Raw genomic sequence first — 18802 nt, forward strand, 5'->3', positions numbered from 1 at the left:
TACTATATATTTACCAGCGGACTGCTGACAGAGAGGGCTGCTTTTTGCGCCTGAATTATAGATAGACCGCTGAGCACTTTCAACATTTTGCTTGTTAGGAACTTAATTCATTCACTGCCAGAGCTATACTGCTAAATCATTCCATTAGCTAGCTATTTGAAAGGCCTGCGAGAGCTTTGTTGCAAAAAGAGCTGACCGATAACAGAGCACAAACAGAACAAGAGAGAGAGAGAGTGCCAACACACGTTCGCGGGAGCGTGCGAATGCCAAACAGAAATAATTGTAAACATTTGATTGATCTGACTCTCAATGAAATAAAACAAATAAATCGCCATAATTATGGCAGCAGATTTTTTGGCCAAATTTAATTTATTGGGCATGGAATGGTCGGTAGACTGCCGAAAGTTTTGGGCCTGATAATAATATAAACAAGCTAATCTTTGGCGCTTTTTTATATCTTGTTATTTTATTTTTTGGTTCGGTTGTCCTTCTTGAAGGTAATTTAATTTTTATTGGGCCAACATCGAAAATAAATGAAACAGAGATAAACAGATAAAGGTACAAAAAATGAAATCAAACATAAAACGCAAATAAAAATTCCAATAATCTCATCGTGGATTCGGCCACATGCGACTTTCACGTGGCGATGGGAGCTTCAATTGATTGCCAAATCGAGGCCTCTCCTCCTGATTGACCGCCTGCTTTGATGGTGTGTTGGCGGCCGACGCCACCGAATTGTGGTTTACGAGGACATGGCGAATTCGTGGCACAGCCACGCGATTGCGCTGATGCTGAGCCCCGCCGACGGGCAGCACTGAGGAGCGACTCGTGGGCACCAATTCTTCATAGGAGATCCCGGCTTCGCGGTCATTTTCAGTGGTCTCATCGGTCATATACTCGGAATCGCTGGGCGATCTTGTATCCGGCACCGCTGATTTTGTGCGTGGCTTCTTGATCGAGCGTGTGCCAATGCTGCGTCTGCCCAATCCCCCGCTGCGACGCAATGTGTTGTCCAGGACGCGGACCCGCTTTAGTGGCGACTTGGACGTCTTCAGCTGGCTGTTGGCCAGCCGCTGTGCGGTAGACGGCGACGGGCGTATCGAATTCAGAGAGCTCATGAGGCTGCGCTGGCGTTGGGAGTCCGATACCCCGAAGAGCTGGCGGCTGCTGATGGATTCAGTCGCTTGTGCAGATTCCCAGTGCTCTTGGTCATATTGGGAGTGGTCAGCTGGATTGTTGGGGTCTTGCGCAACGACATTGTCGAGGTCGACATTGAGGACATGTTCTTCAAAGTTCGGGGCGTGCGAGGGGCCGTTGAACCGGCAGTCGGCGGTGGCATCATCAATTTGCTGCTGCTGCCCGTCCTCGTGGTGGGCGGGGCCTTCTTGCGGGCCGAGCTCTGCTTGGCCTGCCGATAGTTCTCCCATTCGCCAGCCATCAGCTCCAGTATGTTCTCGCCATAAACCAGAAACGGGCCATGCGATTGCACCTCATAGGCGTGTACCAGTTCAGTGATCTGCTGCTCAATCTTGGGCAGCTTCGAGGTGATGGCCTTGTGTTCCTTTTCCTCTTTAAGGAGCTGGCCGCCACGATTGTTGAAACGATTCGGCTCGTTGGCCTTTGCCTCTAGAGCCTGCATGCGGGACCAAAGTTCTGCACGGCTCTCGTACAGATCGAAAATCTCCTTGTTGCAAGTGTAGAAGCTCTTCAGATCATCCAGCTCCAGCTCGTGCAGCTCCAACAGGTCTTCGTTGTAATACTTATTGTAGTAGTTGGAGAAACGCTTGCGCTCCTGCTGGCTCTTGAGCGTTAGATCCCACCACTTGCTTATCTCGACGCGCAGCTGCTCGATGAACGTCTTGAGGTTCTGGCTGCGCAGTGCCTGGCAGCGCTGCAGCTCCGAATGGAGGATGTCATAGGTGCGCTGCGTATTCTCGGTGCACTCGCGCACTCGTCGCATGGCGCTCTCGTCCGTCGCCTGGAGGCGATCCCACAGCACGTAGATCTTCTCGCGCATGTCATGGATTTTGGAGCGCAGCTCCTGGATCTGCTCGGCATAACTGTTGCGCATCTGCCGCAGCCGCTCTAGTGTCTCTGGTGTTAGATTGTGGCTCAGTTCGTTCAGTAGGCGATCCTCTGCATCGGTCTGGGGCATCAGCTCGAGCATCTTCATGTCATGCTTGATGGCCTTGCGCAGCTGGTCCAGCTCCGTCTGGCGCACTGCGCGCTGAGAGCGCAGGTTGTCGAGATGGTCGCGAAAGCCGTCCATCTCATCGGGCAGGGGCAGCGGGTCTGCCAGTAGAGGGAGCGGCAGTGCGCCCAGCTCTTCGCAGAGCTGCTCCTGCTGGAGCAGCAGCTCTCCGATCTCCGCCCGACGTTTCGAGAGCTCCTCGCGCAGATGCTCAATGCTTTTGTCCAGCTTCAGCTGCCATATGATCAGTGGCACATCGTCGGGCCTCTGACCAATGTCCACCGTCTCATGGAGGAGTCGGGTGAGGTCGCTGGCCTCGGCTCGGAGTGCGGCTATGTCATCCAGGATGGCCGCCTGCTTCTCCCGCGACTCGGTCAGCAGATCCGTATAGAAATTATCTGCGTGCGTCTTGAGTTTGTGCAGAAAGTCCTCGCATGTCTTCGGCTCGAACATGAGGGACCACATTGAATGGAGCTGCTCCACATGCTCGCCAGTCATCTCAAGGATCTCTCCCTTGATGGAGGTTGGGTCAACCATAGCCAATAGGAATGGGTCTTGTATTCGCGAATGGAAGGAATTTATGTGATGTGTGCAGGATTTCGATTGCACAATGTGTTGCTCAAGGAAAATGCCTCCGCACAGATAAGTGACGCCTCTCGTGTTGGCACAAATTGCACAATGAAAATTTTGTGTGCTTGATTTGCCTCATGCCTCAAAGCACAAAACAAGTTGATTCTGATTGACGTGCGGCCAAAAAAACACCTACTTTATATTGCAAATAAGTTCCTTCAAGGTTTTCCAGTTGTAAAGATAATTTAGTATGAGAAATGTGTTTACTGTTGGGCAAATTGATCAGGGAGGAGCGGAAAGCGTTCTCCGTGGGATGATTGAACTCGATGCTAAAGTTCCGAATGAGTCGAGCGATGCCCAGCTCGAGCTCCATGTCCACGATGCGCTTTCCAACGCACATCCGGGGTCCAAATCCGAAGGGCAAGAACACAAACGGATTCTTCAGCTTCAAGTCATTTGCCGGGCATTGCCCGTTGGAGTCTGTGGCGTTACGAATCCAACGTTCTGGCAGGAACTCAGCAGCCTTGGGGAAGTGCTTCTCGCTTGATAGCAAGCTCAGGGGAACCATCGACACACAGGTACCAGCTGGCACTTGGTATCCGCTCAAAACGCTGTCCCAATTGAGAAATCGGCCATTGCCGATGACCAAAGGATAGATCCGTTGTGACTCTTTGATGCAGGCACGTAGATAGGGAACATTCTTCATCGATGCCTCAGTGAATTCGGAGTCCTTCTCGGGTAGAACCTTCATCACCTCTTCTCGGAGTACGGCCTGCTTCTCCGGATTCTTGGCAAGGCACAGCAAGGCCGCTGTAAAGGTACTTGAGGTCTGCAAAAAAAGGATGTATGAGATAAGGGTAAGTATGAGAACAACAGACTACGTACGGTATCAACTCCGGCCATTAGCATGTCCATGGCCATAACCGTCGCCACCTTTTTGTCGATCTTGAGCAGCTTTTCCAGTACACTCTGCTCGCTCTCAGGGCGGACAACACCCTCCTTGGCCTCTTTCTCTAGACGCTCTATAGCTTCATCTACATACGCTGAAGTTATTTCTTGAACGGCATTTAGGGACTTCATTAGCTTCATTAGCTTGGGTGTTTTAACGTAACGCCAGATGGAGGGCTTCATCTCCAGATCGGCTGTTAATTCAAAAAAATCGTCCAGGTACTTGCAAAGTAACACAGCCTGGTCGTTATCGCCCGACTCTTTGAGCAGTCCCAACTGCTTGTCCAGAGCCACCACAGAGACTGACTCAAGGGTCCACCGATTTATTACGTTTAAGAAATCATCTGGAGCTTCCTGGGTATCGATATCACGGAGTGCTTTAATACTGTGAAGGCGGGAGAACATACTTGAGCGTAAACAGGGATTTATTATCAGTCATACGCACCGTTGCACAAACTCCTGGTTCACTTGGGACATCTTCTTATAGTAAAGCCGCACGTTCTTCGGCTGCATTAGGACAGGATTTACAGCCGATCGAAAGTCGCTCCAGGTTTTTCCTTGTGTGGGTAAAGCTCCCTCCACTCCCTGGAAGAAATCCTTTCTATGAGTCTTCCGATGATAGCGAAGAGTATCGCTGCCAGGCCGATGCGGCCACACTCCTTCGTTCCGGAACACGACCTCGAAGCCCTTGGGATTTTGAGTCATCAGGTATGACGTACCTTCCATCATACCTGGTAAATATAATATGTTTCCATAGTCGTCTTGCAAAGCTTTGAACAATTTCACAATGTCCAGTTTGCTATATTTTCCTCCAGGCATAAAATTCCGAACAGTAGACAGAAAAGTTGTACTAGGAATCTGATCAAAGGGACGAGCTTGTAGCCACTCTGCATCATTTCTGGGCTCTGCTACAGCTGCTGTGGTCTGCCAACGCTACAAGAGATTTAAAAACGTATATCACTGTGATATCGGATCTATATGTAAACTATATATTTACCAGCGGACTGCTCACAGAGAGGGCTGCTTTTTGCGCCTGAATTATAGATAGACCGCTGCGCACTTTCAACATTTTGCTTGTTAGGAACTTAATTCATTCACTGCCAGAGCTATACTGCTAAATCATTCCATTAGCTAGCTATTTGAAAGGCCTGCGAGAGCTTTCTTGCAAAAAGAGCTGACCGATAACAGAGCACAAACAGAACAAGAGACAGAGAGAGAGTGCCAAAACACGTTCGCGGGAGCGTGCGAATGCCAAACAGAAATAATTGTAAACATTTGCCATATTTTTTAATATAGACTGCTATTTGATCGACTATGTTATACCTTCTACGGAATATTTAGGAATATAGTATTATGATTGATCTGACTCTCAATGAAATGAAACAAATAAATCGCCATAATTATGGCATCAGATTTTTTGGCCAAATTTAATTTATTGGGCATGGAATGGTCGGTAGACTGCCGAAAGTTTTGGGCCTGATAATAATATAAACAAGCTAATCTTTAGCGCTTTTTTATATCTTGTTATTTTTTTTTTGGTTCGGTTGTCCTTCTTGAAGGTAATTTAATTTTTATTGGGCCAACATCGAAAATAAATGAAACAGAGATAAACAGATAAAGGTACAAAAAATGAAATCAAACATAAAACGCAAATAAAAATTCCAATAATCTCATCGTGGATTCGGCCACATGCGACTTTCACGTGGCGATGGGAGCTTCAATTGATTGCCAAATCGAGGCCTCCTGATTGACCGCCTGCTTTGACGGTGTGTTGGCGGCCGACGCCACCGAATTGTGGTTTTCGAGGACATGGCGAATTCGTGGCACAGCCACGCGATTGCGCTGATGCTGAGCCCCGCCGACGGGCAGCACTGAGGAGCGACTCGTGGGCACCAATTCTTCATAGGAGATCCCGGCTTCGCGGTCATTTTCAGTGGTCTCATCGGTCATATACTCGGAATCGCTGGGCGATCTTGTATCCGGCACCGCTGATTTTGTGCGTGGCTTCTTGTTCGAGCGTGTGCCAATGCTGCGTCTGTGGACGCAATGTGTAGTCCAGGACGCGGACCCGCTTTAGTGGCGACTTGGACGCCTTCAGCTGGCTGTTGGCCAGCCACTGTGCGGTAGACGGCGACGGGCGTATCGAATTCAGAGAGCTCATGAGGCTGCGCTTGGCGTTGGGAGTCCGATACCCCGAAGAGCTGGCGGCTGCTGATGGATTCAGTCGCTTGTGCAGATTCCCAGTGCACTTGGTCATATTGGGAGTGATCAGCTGGATTGTTGGGGTCTTGCGCAACGACATTGTCGAGGTCGACATTGAGGACATGTTCTTCAAAGTTCTTGTGTTCCTTTTCCTCTTTAAGGAGCTGGCCGCCACGATTGTTGAAACGATTCGGCTCGTTGGCCTTTGCCTCTAGAGCCTGCATGCGGGCCCAAAGTTCTGCACGGCTCTCGTACAGATCGAAAATCTCCTTGTTGCACGTGTAGAAGCTCTTCAGATCATCCAGCTCCAGCTCGTGCAGCTCCAACAGGTCTTCGTTGTAATTCTTATTGTAGTAGTTGGAGTTGCTGGCTCTTGAGCGTTAGATCCCACCACTTGCTTATCTCGACGCGCAGCTGCTCGATGAACGTCTTGAGGTTCTGGCTGCGCAGTGCCTGGCAGCGCTGCAGCTCCGAATGGAGGATGTCATAGGTGCGCTGCGTATTCTCGGTGCACTCGCGCACTCGTCGCATGGCGCTTTCGTCCGTCTCCTGGAGGCGATCCCACAGCACGTAGATCTTCTCGCGCATGTCATGGATTTTGGAGCGCAGCTCCTGGATCTGCTCGGCATAACTGTTGCGCATCTGCCGCAGCCGCTCTAGTGTCTCTGGTGTTAGATTGTGGCTCAGATCGTTCAGTAGGCGATCCTCTGCATCGGTCTGGGGCATCAGCTCGAGCATCTTCATGTCATGCTTGATGGCCTTGCGCAGCTGGTCCAGCTTCGTCTGGCGCACTGCGCGCTGAGAGCGCAGGTTGTCGAGATGGTCGCGAAAGCCGTCCATCTCATCGGGCAGGGGCAGCGGGTCCGCCAGTAGAGGGAGCGGCAGTGCGCCCAGCTCTTCGCAGAGCTGCTCCTGCTGGAGCAGCAGCTCCCCGATCTCCGCCCGACGTTTCGAGAGCTCCTCGCGCAGATGCTCAATGCTTTTGTCCAGCTTCAGCTGCAATGTGATCAGTGGCACATCGTAGGGCCTCTGACCAATGTCCACCGTCTCATGGAGGAGTCGGGTGAGGTCGCTGGCCTCGGCTCGGAGTGCGGCTATGTCATCCAGGATGGCCGCCTGCTTCTCCCACGACTCGGTCTGCAGATCCGTATAGAAATTATCCGCGTGCGCCTTGAGTTTGTGCAGAAAGTCCTTGCATGTCTTCGGCTCGAACATGAGGGACCACATTGAATGGAGCTGCTCCACATGCTCGCCAGTCATCTCAAGGATCTCTCCCTTGATGGAGGTTGGGTCAACCATAGCCAATAGGAATGGGTCTTGTATTCGCGAATGGAAGGAATTTATGTGATGTGTGCAGGATTTCGATTGCACAATGTGTTGCTCAAGGAAAATGCCTCCGCACAGATAAGTGACGCCTCTCGTGTTGGCACAAATTGCACAATGAAAATTTTGTGTGCTTGATTTGCCTCATGCCTCAAAGCACAAAACAAGTTGATTCTGATTGACGTGCGGCCAAAAAAACACCTACTTTATATTGCAAATAAGTTCCTTCAAGGTTTTCCAGTTGTAAAGAAAATTTAGGATGAGAAATGTGTTAACTGTTGGGCAAATTGATCAGGGAGGAGCGGAAAGCGTTCTCCGTGGGATGATTGAACTCGATGCTAAAGTTCCGAATGAGTCGAGCGATGCCAGCTCGAGCTCCATGTCCACGATGCGCTTTCCAACGCACATCCGGGGTCCAAATCCGAAGGGCAAGAACACAAACGGATTCTTCAGCTTCAAGTCATTTGCCGGGCATTGCCCGTTGGAGTCTGTGGCGTTACGAATCCAACGTTCTGGCAGGAACTCAGCAGCCTTGGGGAAGTGCTCCTCGCTTGATAGCAAGCTCAGGGGAACCATCGACACACAGGTACCAGCTGGCACTTGGTATCCGCTCAAAACGCTGTCCCGATTGAGAAATCGGCCATTGCCGATGACCAAAGGATAGATCCGTTGTGACTCTTTGATGCAGGCACGTAGATAGGGAACATTCTTCATCGATGCCTCAGTGAATTCGGAGTCCTCGGAGTACGGCCTGCTTCTCCGGATTCTTGGCAAGGCACAGCAAGGCCGCTGTAAAGGTACTTGAGGTCTGGAAAAAAAGGATGTATGAGATAAGGGTAAGTATGAGAACAACAGACTACGTACGGTATCCACTCCGGCCATTAGCATGTCCATGGCCATAACCGTCGCCACCTTTTTGTCGATCTTGAGCAGCTTTTCCAGTACACTCTGCTCGCTCTCAGGGCGGACAACACCCACCTTGGCCTCTTTCTCTAGACGCTCTATAGCTTCGTCTACATACGCTGAAGTTATTTCTTGAACGCCATCTAGGGACTTCATTAGCTTCATTGGCTTGGTGTTTTAACGTAACGCCAGATGGAGGGCTTCATCTCCAGATCGGCTGTTAATTCAAAAAAATCGTCCAGGTACTTGAAAAGTAACACAGCCTGGTCGTTATCGCCCGACTCTTTGAGCAGTCCCAACTGCTTGTCCAGAGCCACCACAGAGACTGACTCGAGGGTCCACCGATTTATAACGTTTAAGAAATCATCTGGAGCTTCCTGGGTATCGATATCAATACTGTGAAGGGGGAGAACATACTTGAGCGTAAACAGGGATTTATTATCAGTCATACGCACCGTTGCACAAACTCCTGGTTCACTTGGGACATCTTCTTATAGTAAAGCCGCACGTTCTTCGGCTGCATTAGGACAGGATTTACAGCCGATCGAAAGTCGCTCCAGGTTTTTCCTTGTGTGGGTAAAGCTCCCTCCACTCCCTGGAAGAAATCCTTTCTATGAGTCTTTCGATGATAGCGAAGAGTATCGCTGCCAGGCCGATGCGGCCACACTCCTTCGTTCCGGAACACGACCTCGAAGTCCTTGGGATTGTGAGTCATCAGGTATGACGTACCTCCCATCATACCTGGTAAATATAATATGTTTCCATAGTCGTCTTGCAAAGCTTTGAACAATTTCACAATGTCCAGTTTGCTATATTTTCCTCCAGGCATAAAATTCCGAACAGTAGACAGAAAAGTTGTACTAGGAATCTGATCAAAGGGACGAGCTTGTAGCCACTCTGCATCATTTCTGGGCTCTGTTACAGCTGCTGTTTCTGCCAACGCCATAAGAGATTTAAAAAACGTATATCACTGTGATATCGGATCTACAGTATACTATATATTTACCAGCGGACCGCTGACAGAGAGGGCTGCTTTTTGCGCCTGAATTATAGATAGACCGCTGCGCACTTTCAACATTTTGCTTGTTAGGAACTTAATTCATTCACTGCCAGAGCTATACTGCTAAATCATTCCATTAGCTAGCTATTTGAAAGGCCTGCGAGAGCTTTGTTGCAAAAAGAGCTGACCGATAACAGAGCACAAACAGAACAAGAGAGAGAGGAGTGCCAAACACGTTCGCGGGAGCGTGCGAATGCCAAACAGAAATAATTGTAAGCATTTGCCATATTTTTTTAATATAGACTGCTATTTGATCGACTACGTTATACCTTCTACGGAATATTTAGGAATATAGTATTATGATTGATCTGACTCTCAATGAAATGAAACAAATAAATCGCCATAATTATGGCATCAGATTTTTTTGGCCAAATTTAATTTATTGGGCATGGAATGGTCGGTAGACTGCCGAAAGTTTTGGGCCTGATAATAATATAAACAAGCTAATCTTTAGCGCTTTTTTATATCTTGTTATTTTTTTTTTTTGGTTCGGTTGTCCTTCTTGAAGGTAATTTAATTTTTTTTGGGCCAACATCGAAAATAAATTAAACAGAGATAAACAGATAAAGGTACAAAAAATGAAATCAAACATAAAACGCAAATAAAAAATTCAATAATCTCATCGTGGATTCGGCCACATGCGACTTTCACGTGGCGATGGGAGCTTCAATTGATTGCCAAATCGAGGCCTCTCCTCCTGATTGACCGCCTGCTTTGACGGTGTGTTGGCGGCCGACGCCACCGAATTGTGGTTTTCGAGGACATGGCGAATTCGTGGCACAGCACGCGATTGCGCTGATGCTGAGCCCCGCCGACGGGCAGCACTGAGGAGCGACTCGTGGGCACCAATCCTTCATAGGAGATCCCGGCTTCGCGGTCATTTTCAGTGCTCTCATCGGTCATATACTCGGAATCGCTGGGCGATCTTGTATCCGGCACCGCTGATTTTGTGCGTGGCTTCTTGTTCGAGCGTGTGCCAATGCTGCGTCTGTGACGCAATGTGTTGTCCAGGACGCGGACCCGCTTTAGTGGCGACTTGGACGCCTTCAGCTGGCTGTTGGCCAGCAGCTGTGCGGTAGACGGCGACGGGCGAATCGAATTCAGAGAGCTCATGAGGCTGCGCTTGGCGTTGGGAGTCCGATACCCCGAAGAGCTGGCGGCTGCTGATGGATTCAGTCGCTTGTGCAGATTCCCAGTGCTCTTGGTCATATTGGGAGTGATCAGCTGGATTGTTGGGGTCTTGCGCAACGACATTGTCGAGGTCGACATTGAGGACATGTTCTTCAAAGTTCGGGGCGTGCGAGGGCCGTTGAACCGGCAGTCGGCGGTGGCATCATCAATTTGCTGCTGCTGCCCGTCCTCGTGGTGGGCGGGGCCTTCTTGCGGCCGAGCTCTGCTTGGCCTGCCGATAGTTCTCCCATTCGCCAGCCATCAGCTCCAGTATGTTCTCGCCATAAACCAGAAACGGGCCATGCGATTGCACCTCATAGGCGTGCACCAGTTCAGTGATCTGCTGCTCAATCTTGGGCAGCTTCGAGTGATGGCCTTGCGTTCCTTTTCCTCTTTAAGGAACTGGCCGCCACGATTGTTGAAACGATTCGGCTCGTTGGCCTTTGCCTCTAGAGCCTGCATGCGGACCAAAGTTCTGCACGGCTCTCGTACAGATCGAAAATCTCCTTGTTGCACGTGTAGAAGCTCTTCAGATCATCCAGCTCCAGCTCGTGCAGCTCCAACAGGTCTTCGTTGTAATACTTATTGTAGTAGTTGGAGAACCGCTTGCGCTCCTGCTGGCTCTTGAGCGTTAGATCCCACCACTTGCTTATCTCGACGGCGCAGCTGCTCGATGAACGTCTTGAGGTTCTGGCTGCGCAGTGCCTGCAGCGCTGCAGCTCCGAATGGAGGATCTCATAGGTGCGCTGCGTATTCTCGGTGCAATCGCGCACTCGTCGCATGGCGCTTTCGTCCGTATCCTGGATGCGATCCCACAGCACGTCGATCTTCTCGCGCATGTCATGGATTTTGGAGCGCAGCTCCTGGATCTGCTCGCATAACTGTTGCGCATCTGCCGCAGTCGCTCTAGTGTCTCTGTGTTAGATTGTGGCACAGATCGTTCAGTAGGAGATCCTCTGCATCGGTCTGGGGCATCAGCTCGAGCATCTTCATGTCATGCTTGATGGCCTTGCGCAGCTGGTCCAGCTCCGTCTGGCGCACTGCGCGCTGAGAGCGCAGGTTGTCGAGATGGTCGCGAAAGCCGTCCATCTCATCGGGCAGGGCAGCGGTCCGCCAGTAGAGGGAGCGGCAGTGCGCCCAGCTCTTCGCAGAGCTGCTCCTGCTGGAGCAGCAGCTCCCGATCTCCGCCCGACGTTTCGAGAGCTCCTCGCGCAGATGCTCAATGCTTTTGTCCAGCTTCAGCTGCAATGTGATCAGTGGCACATCGTAGGGCCTCTGACCAATGTCCACCGTCTCATGGAGGAGTCGGGTGAGGTCGCTGGCCTCGGCTCGGAGTGCGGCTATGTCATCCAGGATGGCCGCCTGCTTCTCCACGACTCGGTCTGCAGATCCGTATAGAAAATTATCCGCGTGCGCCTTGAGTTTGTGCAGAAAGTCCTCGCATGTCTTCGGCTCGAACATGAGGGACCACATTGAATGGAGCTGCTCCACATGCTCGCCAGTCATCTCAAGGATCTCTCCCTTGATGGAGGTTTGGGTCAACCATAGCCAATAGGAATGGGTCTTGTATTCGCGAATGGAAGGAATTTATGTGATGTGTGCAGGATTTCGATTGCACAATGTGTTGCTCAAGGAAAATGCCTCCGCACAGATAAGTGACGCCTCTCGTGTTGGCACAAATTGCACAATGAAAATTTTGTGTGCTTGATTTGCCTCATGCCTCAAAGCACAAAACAAGTTGATTCTGATTGACGTGCGGCAAAAAAACACCTACTTTATATTGGAAATAAGTTCCTTTCAGGCAAATTGATCAGGGAGGAGCGGAAAGCGTTCTCCGTGGGATGATTGAACTCGATGCTAAAGTTCCGAATGAGTCGAGCGATGCCCAGCTCGAGCTCCATGTCCACGATGCGCTTTCCAACGCACATCCGGGGTCCAAATCCGAAGGGCAAGAACACAAACGGATTCTTCAGCTTCAAGTCATTTGCCGGGCATTGCCCGTTGGAGTCTGTGGCGTTACGAATCCAACGTTCTGGCAGGAACTCAGCAGCCTTGGGGAAGTGCTCCTCGCTTGATAGCAAGCTCAGGGGAACCATCGACACACAGGTACCAGCTGGCACTTGGTATCCGCTCAAAACGCTGTCCCGATTGAGAAATCGGCCATTGCCGATGACCAAAGGATAGATCCGTTGTGACTCTTTGATGCAGGCACGTAGATAGGGAACGTTCTTCATCGATGCCTCAGTGAATTCGGAGTCCTTCTCGGGTAGAACCTTCATCACCTCTTCTCGAGTACGGCCTGCTTCTCCCGGATTCTTGGCAAGGCACAGCAAGGCCGCTGTAAAGGTACTTGAGGTCTGGAAAAAAAGGATGTATGAGATAAGGGTAAGTATGAGAACAACAGACTACGTACGGTATCCACTCGGCCATTAGCATGTCCATGGCCATAAACCGTCGCCACCTTTTTGTCGATCCTGAGCAGCTTTTCCAGTACACTCTGCTCGCTCTCAGGGCGGACAACACCTCTTGGCCTCTTTCTCTAGACGCTCTATAGCTTCGGTCTACATACGCTGAAGTTATTTCCTTTGAACGCCATCTAGGGACTTCATTAGCTTCATTAGCTTGGTGTTTTAACGTAACGCCAGATGGAGGGCTTCATCTCCAGATCGGCTGTTAATTCAAAAAAATCGTCCAGGTAACTTGAAAAGTAACACCAGCCTGGTCGTTATCGCCCGACTCTTTGAGCAGTCCCAACTGCTTGTCCAGAGCCACCACAGAGACTGACTCGAGGGTCCCCACCGATTTATAACGTTTAAGAAATCATCTGGAGCTTCCTGGTATCGATATCACGGAGTGCTTTAATACTGTGAAGGGGGGAGAACATACTTGAGCGTAAACAGGGATTTATTATCAGTCATACGCACCGTTGCACAAACTCCTGGTTCACTTGGGACATCTTCTTATAGTAAAGCCGCACGTTCTTCGGCTGCATTAGGACAGGATTTACAGCCGATCGAAAGTCGCTCCAGGTTTTTTCCTTGTGTGGGTAAAGCTCCCTCCACTCCTGAAGAAATCCTTTCTATGAGTCTTCCGATTGATAGCGAAGAGTATCGCTGCCAGGCCGATGCGGCCACACTCCTTCGTTCCGGAACACGACCTCGAAGTCCTTGGGATTGTGAGTCATCAGGTATGACGTACCTCCCATCATACCTGGTAAATATAAATATGTTTCCATAGTCGTCTTGCAAAGCTTTGAACAATTTCACAATGTCCAGTTTGCTATATTTTCCTCCAGGCATAAAATTCCGAACAGTAGACAGAAAAGTTGTACTAGGAATCTGATCTAAAGCGACGAGGCTTGTAGCTGTAATTTCTGGGCTCTGCTACAGCTGCTGTGGTCTGCCAACGCTACAAGAGATTTAAAAACGTATATCACTGTGATATCGGATCTATATGTAAACTATATATTTACCAGCGGACTGCTGACAGAGAGGGCTGCTTTTTGCGCCCTGAATTATAGATAGACCGCTGCGCACTTTCAACATTTTGCTTGTTAGGAACTTAATTCATTCACACTGCCAGAGCTATACTGCTAAATCATTCCATTAGCTAGCTATTTGAAAGGCCTGCGAGAGCTTTGTTGCAAAAAGAGGCTGACCGATAACAGAGCACAAACAGAACAAGAGAGAGAGAGAGTGCCAAAACACACGTTCGCGGGAGCGTGCGAATGCCAAACAGAAATAATTGTAAACATTTGCCATATTTTTTTAATATAGACTGCTATTTTGATCGACTATGTTATACCTTCTACGGAATATTTAGGAATATAGTATTATGATTGATCTGACTCTCAATGAAATGAAACAAATAAATCGCCATAATTATGGCATCAGATTTTTTGGCCAAATTTAATTTATTGGGCATGGAATGGTCGGTAGACTGCCGAAAGTTTTGGGCCTGATAATAATATATCTTGTTATTTTTTTTTTTGTTCGGTTGTCCTTCTTGAAGGTAATTTAATTTTTATTGGGCCAACATCGAAAATAAATGAAACAGAGATAAACAGATAAAGGTACAAAAAATGAAATCAAACATAAAACGCAAATAAAAATTCCAATAATCTCATCGTGGATTCGCCACATGCGACTTTCACGTGGCGATGGGAGCTTCAATTGATTGCCAAATCGAGGCCTCTCCTCCTGATTGACCGCCTGCTTTGACGGTGTGTTGGCGGCCGACGCCACCGAATTGTGGTTTACGAGGACATGGCGAATTCGTGGCACAGCCACGCGATTGCGCTGATGCTGAGCCCGCCGACGGGCAGCACTGAGGAGCGACTCGTGGGCACCAATTCTTCATAGGAGATCCCGGCTTCGCGGTCATTTTCAGTGGTCTCATCGGTCATATACTCGGAATCGCTGGGCGATCTTGTATCCGGCACCGCTGATTTTGTGCGTGGCTTCTGTTCGAGCGTGTGCCAATGCTGCGTCTGCCCAATCCCCCGCTGCGACGCAATGTGTTGTCCAGGACGCGGACCCGCTTTAGTGGCGACTTGGACGCCTTCAGCTGGCTGTTGGCCAGCCGCTGTGCGGTAGACGGCGACGGGCGTATCGAATTCAGAGAGCTCATGAGGCTGCGCTTGGCGTTGGGAGTCCGATACCCCGAAGAGCTGGCGGCTGCTGATGGATTCAGTCGCTTGTGCAGATTCCCAGTGCTCTTGGTCATATTGGGAGTGATCAGCTGGATTGTTGGGTCTTGCGCAACGACATTGTCGAGGTCGACATTGAGGACATGTTCTTCAAAGTTCGGGGCGTGCGAGGGGCCGTTGAACCGGCAGTCGGCGGTGGCATCATCAATTTGCTGCTGCTGCCCGTCCTCGTGGTGGGCGGGGCCTTCTTGCGGGCCGAGCTCTGCTTGGCCTGCCGATAGTTCTCCCATTCGCCAGCCATCAGCTCCAGTATGTTCTCGCCATAAACCAGAAACGGGCATGCGATTGCACCTCATAGGCGTGCACCAGTTCAGTGATCTGCTGCTCAATCTTGGCAGCTTCGAGGTGATGGCCTTGCGTTCCTTTTCCTCTTAAGGACTGGCCGCCACGATTGTTGAAACGATTCGGCTCGTTGGCCTTTGCCTCTAGAGCCTGCATGCGGGACCAAAGTTCTGCACGGCTCTCGTACAGATCGAAAATCTCCTTGTTGCACGTGTAGAAGCTCTTCAGATCATCCAGCTCCAGCTCGTGCAGCTCCAACAGGTCTTCGTTGTAATACTTATTGTAGTAGTTGGAGAAACGCTTGCGCTCCTGCTGGCTCTTGAGCGTTAGATCCCACCACTTGCTTATCTCGACGCGCAGCTGCTCGATGAACGTCTTGAGGTTCTGGCTGCGCAGTGCCTGGCAGCGCTGCAGCTCCGAATGGAGGATGTCATAGGTGCGCTGCGTATTCTCGGTGCACTCGCGCACTCGTCGCATGGCGCTCTCGTCCGTCTCCTGGAGGCGATCCCACAGCACGTAGATCTTCTCGCGCATGTCATGGATTTTGGAGCGCAGCTCCTGGATCTGCTCGGCATAACTGTTGCGCATCTGCCGCAGCCGCTCTAGTGTCTCTGGTGTTAGATTGTGGCTCAGATCGTTCAGTAGGCGATCCTCTGCATCGGTCTGGGGCATCAGCTCGAGCATCTTCATGTCATGCTTGATGGCCTTGCGCAGCTGGTCCAGCTCCGTCTGGCGCACTGCGCGCTGAGAGCGCAGGTTGTCGAGATGGTCGCGCAAGCCGTCCATCTCATCGGGCAGGGGCAGCGGGGTCCGCCAGTAGAGGGAGCGGCAGTGCGCCCAGCTCTTCGCAGAGCTGCTCCTGCTGGAGCAGCAGCTCCCCGATCTCCGCCCGACGTTTCGAGAGCTCTCGCGCAGATGCTCAATGCTTTTGTCCAGCTTCAGCTGCAATGTGATCAGTGGCACATCGTCGGGCCTCTGACCAATGTCCACCGTCTCATGGAGGAGTCGGGTGAGGTCGCTGGCCTCGGCTCATCCAGGATGGCCGCCTGCTTCTCCCGCGACTCGGTCAGCAGATCCGTATAGAAATTATCCGCGTGCGCCTTGAGTTTGTGCAGAAAGTCCTCGCATGTCTTCGGCTCGAACATGATGGACCACATTGAATGGAGCTGCTCCACATGCTCGCCAGTCATTCAAGGATCTCTCCCTTGATGGAGGTTGGGTCAACCATAGCCAATAGGAATGGGTCTTGTATTCGCGAATGGAAGGAATTTATGTGATGTGTGCAGGATTTCGATTGCACAATGTGTTGCTCAAGGAAAATGCCTCCGCACAGATAAGTGACGCCTCTCGTGTTGGCACAAATTGCACAATGAAAATTTGTGTGCTTGATTTGCCTCATGCCTCAAAGCACAAAACAACAAGTTGATTCTGATTGACGTGCGGCCAAAAAAACACCTACTTTATATTGCAAATAAGTTCCTTCAAGGTTTTCCAGTTGTAAAGATAATTTGGATGAGAAATGTTTTTACTGCCGCAAACAAAGGGAAACATCATACATATACAAACTCGTATGCATATACATCAAATGATTCTATTGTATATAGAAGATAGGAAAATTAGAACGTGAATATGAGTATATCGAACACATTCGCACGATGAAGACAGGTCTAATATTGAATATTTGAACGGCTCAGTTGGCAAATCCGTGAACTTCAACTTGGCGGTATGTTGAAAGCTGATCAGTTCACTGCGAAGGCTTTTTCCGTGGAGTGATTGAACTCGATGTTGAGTTCGAAGGAGCCGGCGAGCCCTCCAGCTCCATGTCCACGATGCGCTTTCCAACGCACATCCGGGGTCCAATCCGAAGGGCAAGACACAAACGGATTCTTCAGCTTCAAGTCATTTGCTGGGCATTGCCCGGTGGAGTCTGTGGCGTTACGAATCCAACGTTCTGGCAGGAACTCAGCAGCCTTGGGGAAGTGCTCCTCGCTTGATAGCAAGCTCAGGGGAACCATCGACACACAGGTACCAGCTGACATTGGTATCCGCTCAAAACGCTGTCCCGATTGAGAACTCGGGCATTCATAACAGCCAGCGGGTACATCCGATGCGACTCTTTGATGCTGGCACGCAAATAGGGAACGTTCTTCATGGATTCTTCCGTGAAATCCGAGTCCTTGTGGGCAGTACTTCATCACCTCCTTCGGAGTATGGCCTGCTTTTTCGGGATTCTTGACCCCTGTAAATGTGCTAGAGGTCTGAAAAAATATCGAATTATATCAATCTCTGATGATTACGTGATCTGCAGAGTACGTACGGTATCAACTCCGCCATTAGCATGTCCATGGCCATGATTGTGGCCACCTTCTTGTCGACCTTGAGCAGCTTTTCCAGTACACTCTGCTCGTTCTCAGGACGGACAACACCCCTTTGGCTTCCTTCTCCAATCGCTCTACCGCCTCATCAATATATGCCGATATAATGTACAGAATTGTGTGTCGAGAATGTTCATCATTTTCATCAGTTTGGGCGTTTTGAACATGCGCCAGGCGGAGGGCTTCAGCTCCAGATCAGCAGATACTTTAAAGAAATCTTCCAAGAGGTGGAAAGCTTTGTGGCTTCGATCCTTTTGTTCGACTCCTTCAGCAGTCCCAACTGCCTGTCCAATGCCACGACGGAGACTGACTCAGGGTCCAGCGATTGATGGTGTCTATGAAGTTATCAGGAACCTCTAGAGTGCTGGCATTCGGATAGCTTTAATGCTTTAATGGAAAACAGTTTTTAAGTATTTAAAGAAACACATTTGTGGAATGGCCTACCGCTGCACAAATTCCTGATTGACCTGGGACATTTTTGTAGTAAAGCCTCGCGTTCTTGGGCTGCATGAGGACTGGATTTACAGGCCGATCGAAAGTCGCCCCACGCCTTTCCTTGGGTGGGTGCGACGCCCTCGACGCCCTAAAAAGAAATCCTTTCTGTGCGTCTGCGATGGTACAAAAGAGCGTCGGCGCCAGGCCTGTTTGGCCACGTGCCCTCGTGCCGGAATACTACCTCGAAGTCCTTGGGATTTTGTACTCAACATGGAAGGTCCTCCCATGATGCCTGGCACAACATGAATGCTGCCATAGTCTTCGCGCATGGCCATTATCAACTCCGCAAGGTCCTTGTTCTCATATTTACCCTGGCATGAACATTTTGGGAATCAGAGATATCAAAGTTGGCCCGAGGCACCTGCCTTAAGGGACGCGCCTGCTGCCACTCTGCATCGTCTCGGGTAGAGCTGCAGCAGCTGTGGGTCTGCCGGCGCTGGAAATGATCGGTATTGAGGCATTTTACATACCAAATCATTGCCAGCTTCTATCCTCTAACTGCTGTCCACTGAAAGAGACGGCCGCACTTGCTTGTGAGCTACGGCAATTCCACTACGGATTTTCAACATATTTTT

At 50.1% G+C, this 18802-nt stretch overlaps 5 protein-coding genes and 2 pseudogenes across 5 annotated transcripts; all 7 read right to left on the reverse strand.

The window, feature by feature from the left end:
* Positions 1-680: 680 nt before the first annotated feature.
* Positions 681-2728, reverse strand: LOC117194840 (annotated as a pseudogene).
* Positions 2729-3017: 289 nt separating this feature from the next.
* LOC117194841 (probable cytochrome P450 12a5, mitochondrial) lies at positions 3018-4853 on the reverse strand (the record flags this gene model as incomplete). Its single annotated transcript, XM_033399315.1, has 4 exons — positions 4707-4853; positions 4155-4642; positions 3647-4094; positions 3018-3590 (listed from the first exon to the last, which is right to left on the reverse strand). Coding segments are annotated over exons 1-4 (1581 nt in total), but the record flags the coding sequence as incomplete, so codon positions are not given.
* A 601-nt stretch (positions 4854-5454) lies between these two features.
* LOC117194683 lies at positions 5455-5978 on the reverse strand. Its single transcript, XM_033399194.1, has 2 exons — positions 5614-5978; positions 5455-5510 (listed from the first exon to the last, which is right to left on the reverse strand). Exon 1 carries the CDS (start codon positions 5964-5966, stop codon positions 5649-5651), a length of 318 nt encoding a protein of 105 aa, XP_033255085.1. The 5' UTR covers positions 5967-5978; the 3' UTR covers positions 5455-5510; positions 5614-5648.
* Positions 5979-7504: 1526 nt separating this feature from the next.
* Positions 7505-7948, reverse strand: LOC117194842 (annotated as a pseudogene).
* A 7-nt stretch (positions 7949-7955) lies between these two features.
* On the reverse strand, positions 7956-8873 carry LOC117194843 (probable cytochrome P450 12a5, mitochondrial). Its single transcript, XM_033399316.1, has 4 exons — positions 8593-8873; positions 8325-8533; positions 8099-8256; positions 7956-8042 (listed from the first exon to the last, which is right to left on the reverse strand). Exons 1-4 carry the CDS (start codon positions 8871-8873, stop codon positions 7956-7958), a joined length of 735 nt encoding a protein of 244 aa, XP_033255207.1.
* A 3269-nt stretch (positions 8874-12142) lies between these two features.
* Positions 12143-12809, reverse strand: LOC117194844 (probable cytochrome P450 12a5, mitochondrial). Its single transcript, XM_033399317.1, has 2 exons — positions 12777-12809; positions 12143-12724 (listed from the first exon to the last, which is right to left on the reverse strand). Exons 1-2 carry the CDS (start codon positions 12807-12809, stop codon positions 12143-12145), a joined length of 615 nt encoding a protein of 204 aa, XP_033255208.1.
* Positions 12810-17096: 4287 nt separating this feature from the next.
* LOC117194845 (probable cytochrome P450 12a5, mitochondrial) lies at positions 17097-18208 on the reverse strand. The gene is made up of 4 exons (XM_033399318.1): positions 18177-18208; positions 18044-18111; positions 17671-17816; positions 17097-17615 (listed from the first exon to the last, which is right to left on the reverse strand). Exons 1-4 carry the CDS (start codon positions 18206-18208, stop codon positions 17097-17099), a joined length of 765 nt encoding a protein of 254 aa, XP_033255209.1.
* Positions 18209-18802: the final 594 nt, after the last annotated feature.

The sequence above is a fragment of the Drosophila miranda genome (genome assembly GCF_003369915.1).
Source record: "Drosophila miranda strain MSH22 chromosome Y unlocalized genomic scaffold, D.miranda_PacBio2.1 Contig_Y3_pilon, whole genome shotgun sequence".
Taxonomy (NCBI): Eukaryota; Metazoa; Arthropoda; class Insecta; order Diptera; family Drosophilidae; genus Drosophila; species Drosophila miranda.